We start from the raw sequence: 8,811 nt of genomic DNA, 5'->3' as shown, positions 1-8,811 counted from the left end.
ATTTCTGAACAATTCACTCAGAACGTGTCTGAACAATTCACTCAGAACGTGTCTGAACAATTCATTCAGAACATGTCAGAAGGTTATTCGCTAGTATTTTTTCATGTAGCTCCAATCGATCACGCATGACATACTCTTTCTATCTATTCTCTTATACTGCTGGTTTTTCTAAGTTGGCTCTTATTTTAGTCTTGCTTTGACAAATACCCAAATTAGAAGAAGTAAAAGTTTGCAACCATGCTCATGTTTGTTTGCAACTTTTTCTATTTATTACCAGATACAGTTAAATATAACAGTGTTTTACACTAGCTGAGATTTATATAGATTAAAATAAATGCTAACACACACACTATTAAATAAGTTAAGAGGTGTTTAAACTTTGTAAATTTGTATAAAAAAAACAAACAAAAAAAAACAAGTTTTAACATTGTATATTTAACAATATCATTTATTATCATTAATAACAATTTACTTTGTTAATAATTTAACAGAACAATATTAATTGTTTTTTGTGTCATCTTGTCTAACATACTGTGCCAAGTTAACATTTACTTTTTGCTTTGCTTTTGAAGATGTTGTTATACTTAAACTCACATGAGCATCTTTGTTGAGATTTTTAGTCTACTTACAATTTACTTTGACATACAATTTAACCATTGAATTGAAATTAGATTCATTGATTTTATCAATAATGTTATTATTTATTTTTGTTAAAGATAACTAGTAGTATTATATGCAAACTTCAAACCACCTAAACCAAAAGATGCTTAGTACTGTAAGTACTAAGCAACTGTTTGTCTAACAAACCTAATGAAATAACTTTCAAATAATAAAACTAAGGCACATCCAAATAATGAAAACTAATTTGATGTGCAGGTGATTAGATCAAACAATAACAAGTGTTTGCTGGCAAAAATGAGCTTTTATGTGAATATATGAATTGTACTGTAGTTAGTTACATAAGCAGCTGCATAATTATAATGAAGTCAAAGCATTTTAACTCTATATTTATTGGAAAACAGAAAAAGCACAGTTGTTTTTCGATTATTTTTGATGAATTTTATTTTTTACAAAATGTGAGTAAGCCGATATTTCAATTTAAAGAAAATAAAAACACTAATAGTCTCAACATTTTTACTTTTTGCTATAACTTTACCCTATCAAATAGTATACTTTAAAAATATAATGCCACAGAAACAAAAATCATTCAACATGACCTAATAGTAATGTCATTGGAAAGAGACCTTGGTGTTGATGTTTCAGACAATTTAAAACGGGAAAATCACATTGAAAAAATGGTAAGGCGAATCAAAAATTAGGTATGTTAAAACACGCAATTCTCTATCCAGATAAAACATCAACGAAATTGTTATATACGTCACTCATTTGGCAACACTTGGAATATGCTTTTCAAATATGGAACCCATATTTTATTAAAGATATCAACTTAATTGAAAAAGTTCAACGAAAGCGGTGATCTTATCTAAATGTACAAAGTCATAAACAAATATGATACTATCAATTCGCATCTTGAACCAGAAATATTGGGTAGGCTTACTAGAGGACACAATGTTTGAGATGGCAGTATGTTCGAAAATTTTTGCCAAGGCATCATTTCTTCACGAACCATATAGTTGAAAATTGGAATCATTTCGGCAGTGAAGTTGTCAATGCTAATTCAGTGATTGATTTTAATAAATAAACTTAAATTTTAGTTTTGCACAAAACAGCTGTTAAAATCTAACATCTATAATTGATTCTTATAAATGATTCTTTCTTGAGACTCTCAAGAAAACAGCTTCAATTATTATTGCTATTATTACTTATTATTGTTATTATTAAATACAATTGTAAGATAATTGATTGTAAAAAAATATGTGTATCTTATATATATGTGTAACACAATTATATTGATATAAATAAATACTGTGTTAACATTAACCAGAAAAAGCTGTTGAAAAATCTTAAGACAAGCAAGTGTTACACTAAATGTTTTTATAATTATGATATGGTACTTTGTATATATTTCTCAAAAGGAAAAGAATAAAGTTAAAGGAGAATATTAAAAAAACAAAAAAATTACATTACATGAGAATTTTAAGTTTTTATCTGTATTTTATTTTTTTAGAATTTTATTAATAATTTTGGAATTAACAAATAAAATTAAAAATCAAACAGTTTTATATAAAAGTTTAAAATAAAATTTTATAATTATAAAGCAAAAATGCTGCAAACATTGTACAATTTATTAATATAAACAATAACAGCAGAAAAACATTCTAAAACTGAAAGTTATGATATATTTATGATGTTAAAAATATTATCTAGAACCTTGTCTTTTCATGTGATGATTATTTAAGTCAAAAAAGATATGTAGAAACTCCATATTTTTAACCACAAGCTTTTTTTTTTTAACATCTTGGCTTCCAACAAGGTTGCAAGCAATCACTATTAGAGTTGAAAATTACTGGAAAAGGAAAGATTAAGTTTATAAAGCAAGATAATGATTGACAGAAGACTTAAAAGATTGTGAATTATATGAATCAGGGAAGCGAGATGAAGGGAATGAATTCCAAAGAACTGATGTTGGAGGAAAAAAACTGGAAGAATAAGAGTTTTTGGAGCACTTAGGAACAGTTACAGAAAAAGGATGAGACTTAATTGAATGGCGAATAACATAAGAATGAATTTTAGTAGATGGCACAAGAGGCGCTAGCTCTTTAGAGCAGTGCCTATTATGGTATTTGTAGAAAAGAGAAAGAGAAGCAACATTATGATGATGTGATAATGGTTGGAGGTTGGCTGCAAGAACAGGTCTAACTGTTTTTTCATGTTGTCTAAAAGAGAAAGGGCATCATTAGAAGATTGGCCCCAGATATGGCAACAGTATTACATACAAGGGCGGATTTGAGATTTGTAGAGATAGAGAATAGAATATGGAGTAAGAAAGTTTTGAGCTCGATAAAGAGATGCAACCTTAGCAGATGCTAATTTTACAACAGTTTCCAAGAAAGATCAGAAGTAAGAGTTAATCCACAAGATGAAGGGTAGATGACTTCTCAAGCTTATAAAGGAAAACAAAAATTAATTTAATACAAAATTAATTAATATTTAATTAATTTTGTTAAAAATTTAATTGATACAAAAACATTACAAAAAAATCCATAAAATCTACAATCAGATTGAAAACTCAAAAAGTATCCTATATTAATATACCAATATATAAACAAAACTAATATCGATAAGAAGATAAAAAAAAAAAGATGAAACATTAATTACAACAATTAAATCAGATCTTATATATTTGAAACAATTGAGTAAATTATTTCTTTAGTATCTAAGATAAACATGTTACAACAGGACTTAAAAAGCTTTGTAAATGGAGTGAAAAATGATTACACAATATAATGAAGGTCTTGTGCAGTTAGATTTTTCAATGTTTATTTATGTACTTTTTATGCCACTGAATTCAAAAATCACATTTGTTTTGACATAACACAGATAGTTTTTTATTTATGCGTAATTTCATATTTTCTTTATATATGAAAATTTTCTGTCAGTCAGTAGTTGTATGTTGTCAAGTCAGTATGTTGTATCAATCTATTTAATATTGTAAGGATAATTATATAGCGCTTTTTTATATACTGAAAGGTATTTAGGAAGTAGGATGTTAGTAAAAACAAAAAGAAACAATACAATTCTTTATTATGAACTCTTTCCTCAAGGTTAGAAGTGCTTAGGCAATTGCGATTTTCTTGTGTACATACATTCATTATTTTTTTTTTACTAAAGACCATGTATACTCTCCTATCATAGCATAATCCCATTGTTTTTGATATGACTTCAACATTGTTTTTATTTGAGGTCTTTTGGATATGCCACCTTTGATCTTTTTCTTTCTTTTGCCTCAGAAAATCCTTTGATTTAGAAACAGACAAATTTCATTTAAAGCTTCTCCAAAATCTAAGTCTTTTACAAACTGTTTTACCAATCCTAGTTTGGCATAAAGTGTCTGTGTATGGGGGGAAGGGGGGAGATAGGTGTAATAAAACTTTGTTGGAATCTTGTAATATATAAAATATTTTAGACTAAGATACTTTAAATTAAAATATTTTGATTGTTACGATAAGCTACTTTTAATTCGCTTGGTTGGCGCATATTTTATATAACATAAGCTTTATTTTTCATTTTTTACACATCTTTATTTTCATTTCACAGTAAAATCAATGATTACTTTTTATATACTTGATTAAAGTTTTTATTTTATCCTTTATTATTACTGTTGTTAATTTTTAATTTACTGGCCGATAAAAATGAATGTAACTTTCAATATTCAACAATAATAATAACTTTCAATAAAAAATAATTAAAAAACATTAAAAAAAACTTTTAAACAAATTTTTCTATGTGGAGGTTCCTGGATTGCCGTGGATGATGAACCAAAGAGATACCACAATACTAAATGTTCGATTTTAAATTTCAATTCTTTTAAAATTTGTACAAATAAAACTTTCAAAATCAACCAATAATATTTGCAGCCATGACTTGAAATAAACCGATCAAACTTTACTACCGTGACTTTAAGATTAAAAAATTAAAGCAACAGTACCATTGCACTAGTCACAACGTTAAATGAAATGTTTATCTTGTCGGCTTTTTTTCCTTCATTTAAAATTTATTCCTTAATTTAGAATTTGTTCTTTTTCTGTTTTTATTTTAATTTAAATAGCAAATATAAATTTTTAAAATCACGCACGCCATCCTAAAAATGACCTTCTGGCCAACCCTTTTTCGTGTGCTGGCATAAAATTTCAAACAGATAAGACTAGAGATGCTACCTTACGGCAATGAAAGAGAGGCTCAAACCTAGCATATAAAGCAGGTTTAACAACATTTGCCCTATATTTTTTGACTTTGTATACAATGTAAACAGTATCATTAAAAGAACCAACCCAAGTGTGACAACAGTATTCCATACAGGAACGAGTAAGAAATTTGTAGGGACAGAGAATGGAATCAAGAGTAGAGTGTTGTCGAGCACAATAAAGAGAAGCTCTATTGTGTATATGGTTAAAAATAATTTTTTGGTCAAATATGATACTGTCAATAAACAATTTTATATATTTTTAATACACCAATTTTTATTAAGTTGTCATATATAATAAATATATCTTTAATATGACAGTTTTTACAAATATCAAATATACCAAAAATTATTTTCAATATTGGTAAAATTTGAAAACAATTGATTATCCAAATTTAGTTTTGAAAAAAATTTTAAATATATTTTACAGGTTTTTAAAAAAAATTTAATCTAATCTTTAAAAATCCACTCACTTTTAAAAAGTATATTTTCAACAAGTTTTTTCGAAAGTGTCAAAAGAAAATTACATTATAAAGGACTTAAAATATTGTTTTTAAAATTCAAAAATATAGATAAGATTTTTATTTATTTTATTAGTTAACGATCGGTTGAAGCATTCTAAGCACCAAGTAATTTTTGCTTAAATTTAATATTCAAAAATGGCCTTGCAATAATAATTGATATATTTGCAAGTTCTATAATTTTTTGATAAATGCAGACTATTGCTCTTAAAAATGATTTATTCACTTATATTTAAGACTTGAAAAAACTTTTATTAACTACATTTATTTTTCACTTTCAAGTTGTTTATATATTTAATATATATTATTACCTATATGAAATTGTTTTAAGTTTAAATTTGATCAATATTCCAAATACTGCTCCTTTATTCAAAAAAGCAATTAGCCCTTATTTTTACAGCCCTCAGAATTAGGGTCAGTAATTTTTTGCTGACCTCGTTTCTATGTTGTCATGGTAAACCATTGTGTTAAAAACTTTGTACCAACTTGATGCCAACCCAAAATAGTTTGTAGTTGTCAAAAAAAAAGTTTTGCTGACCTTACTTTTTCTAGCTATGAGGGCTTAATTTTTATAATTATGAGATTCTTATTATGAATTTTTTAGTTAATTTTCCTTGATGGAGATTTTTAAATTTTTAAATAAAACTTTAGTTTTTTTAAACATGCATTAGTATGCTTTTTTATGTTTATTTTAACCATCTACAATTATTTTCAAAATATGTGTTTTTAATTTACATTTACAATCAAATTTTTTTAAGGCAAATGATGTTCCAGCATTCTTGGAAGTTGGTACTCCAGTGAGTGCCAAATTTAAAGGTGCTTTTTGTGAAGCTACTATCAAATCATTAAAAAAAAATGTAAAATGCAAAGTAAGTTTTTAGAATTTTCCATCTCATAGCATTTTGCTATCACTAAATTTACAGTAGAATAATTTTTTTAAAGTTATAGCAGTCTTGTGAATCCAGGTTGGTACTCGGCACTGCCAAGTATAAAGCTGAGCTACAAGCACTCAAGGTCGGTCTTTATATGTTAATGTGTTTATATATTAAAAGCTGCAAAGTCTTGACAAAGCCGACCTCTGTATTTATTGTAAATAATTTTTAAATTGGTGTTTTATAAGGTATATCAATTTAAAAAGTTTTTTTAATAATTATTTTTAAGAGCAAATGTGGGGATTTCAAAGTATAAAAATTGTTTTCTTTTTTTTAAAAGTTTACAATAAACATTTGATACTGAATGTGGTGTTGTATAGTGGTAAATTGATATTATGAGGTTTAAAGTTTTTTTAAAAATTTAAAACTTTGAGTTTGCTCTTTTTAAATTCTCATATCAGTTTTATCTTTCTACAGAAAGAAAAGTATAAAAAAGTTTCTTCTAAGTTTTATGCTTTCATTACTAATTTTTATGCTGTATATCTTCTCTGTTTTTTTTGCTTTTTTTCAATGATTTCAAAGAAAGTCATTGGTATCATGATTTGAAATTAGAATTCGTATGTCAGATTCCATTATCCCAAAACATTCTAAACATCAAGTTGATAAAGAAACTTGGGTTTGTTAGGCAGCAAAATCAAAATCTTTAATTTAAGTGATTTATCAAGAGCAAAAAATTAAAAAAACTTTGCCATTTTATTTTAGTTCTAATACAAGTTAAATCTCATTAAGTTAAATCTCATTAAAGATAATTGCTTCCATGTTTTTATAAACAGCACTAACAGCACTGATCATTAAATTTTTTTCCCCAGATCTTTTAGACAAACACATGCATAATCTACTACCAATTCAAATAAAAAATTTTATTTGATTTTTGTTTCATAGTTAATTTAAACCTTTTGATTGAGTTGGGGGTAAACTTAAGTGTAAAAAGTTCATTTAAAAGTTTTACACTTTTTATGAAAAAAAGTATAAAGTTAATCTAATTAAAAACAATTTTTTATAAGTTGTGTTATTAATTAAAATTAAATTTTCAAATTAAATGTAAGTCTTTTACTATTAGTGTGTTACTTTTTATTGAAAATTTAAATAAAAATTTTTATTCTAAAACTAAGTAAAAGTTTTTTTTAAATTATAATATAAATATATATAATATATTATAATATAATATAATATATATAAATATATTAGGAAATGTTACAATTTTCAAATATAGGCAAGGCAATCAATTATTTATACTTTTTTATAAAAATATTTAAAATAGTTGTAATAATGAAGCTATGATTTTTATCTACGTGAAGTTAAAAGAAAGAAAAAGAAAATGATTTAAACAATTTAACCTTTACTCTGGTAGAGCAAAAATGAGTTAGGTTAGGTCATTTTTAATTATACAGCAAAGGTATTTAAAGGATTCAGCAAAAGCAATTTTACAGCCTGTTACGCATAATTCTGGGAAAAAGTTTGATAAAGTTTTTGATTTTTGAGTTAGATTAAACACCATACATACTGTATTCTTGGTATTAAAGGACACATTAATTAAAGAAGATTCCTTATTTGTAAAAAGTAGATGTAATAAAGAATTGATATGAATTTTTTAATAGTAGACCACATAAAGTTCATTTAGACTGGATTAGATTATATCTAGTTCGTCTTCTATAATGTCTTCTACATTACATTCACAAGTTGCTATAGCTTTTTAATTAAGAAAGAGAAACGGAAATATAGTAAAAATATTTTAAGTATAAAGTGCAACATGCAATTTCAGAGTATTTTATTTTAAGAATTTCTGAACATCTCACTGAATATATTAAAATTAACATTAATTCATCACACAACATTGGCAAAAAAAGTTCTCATTTTTAGGTTCAGTTTAAAGATGTTATATCCAGTTCAGCAGTTGTTCATGATGATGCAATTGATGGTCCTTTAAAGGTGTGTATATTTAATCATGCTTTATGTTATTTAGTTTTTTTAATTCAAATCTATTGTGATTTGATATAAAGAAGTTATTTCTTGATTAGTCATTACAAAGTTTCTTTAAAATTAATAAACAATTTAGTTTTTTCTTCTTAGTTAACAAGTTTATTTTAATCTGACTATTTCTTATTTAAATTATTCTTGGAATTATTTTGATTTAATGCTTTGTGTGTTTTCTGCTAAATCCTTTCTTTAAATATACTAAGTTTTAGTTTTAAAAACCTTTCTTTAGTTGTTAACCTGATCTATTTTCTGAAATTAAAATAACTAAACATAATTTTTTTTTAATTGTTTAGAGACTCCTTGGTCTGTGAATAATAAACAAATATTAACAAATATATATTTTTATAATTGTTTTCTCATTGCTTCTGTTGTGTTAAAAAACTTTTTATGTATAACAATTATATAAAAATTTATATATGATTAATCTAGAATATTACTTGTTACTATTACAGCTGTACCCAAAATATTATAAATAAACAAGTTTAATTTACAATACACTTTATAATAAACTTTATGG

General features: G+C 25.4%; 1 protein-coding gene across 2 annotated transcripts in view; it reads left to right on the top strand.

Annotated features, from left to right (window-relative positions):
• The window catches only part of LOC101237132 (AT-rich interactive domain-containing protein 4B), a 42,882-nt gene that overhangs the window by 862 nt on the left and 33,209 nt on the right, over positions 1–8,811 (top strand). Inside the window, exons 2-4 of one of the 2 annotated variants that reach the window (XM_065806164.1) lie at positions 6,144–6,254; positions 6,328–6,399; positions 8,178–8,246. Coding sequence is in view for 1 of the 2 variants with exons in the window: in XM_065806163.1 (XP_065662235.1) it covers positions 6,144–6,254; positions 8,178–8,246 (180 nt within the window). In the remaining variant the exon portion in view is untranslated. The remainder of the gene's footprint in view (positions 1–6,143; positions 6,255–6,327; positions 6,400–8,177; positions 8,247–8,811) is intronic. The other variant, XM_065806163.1, reaches the window with a different exon arrangement.

The sequence above is a fragment of the Hydra vulgaris genome, chromosome 09 (genome assembly GCF_038396675.1).
Source record: "Hydra vulgaris chromosome 09, alternate assembly HydraT2T_AEP".
NCBI classification, from domain to species: Eukaryota; Metazoa; Cnidaria; class Hydrozoa; order Anthoathecata; family Hydridae; genus Hydra; species Hydra vulgaris.
Note: the sequence above shows the minus strand (reverse complement) of the source record. Positions and strands in the feature narration are given on the sequence as shown.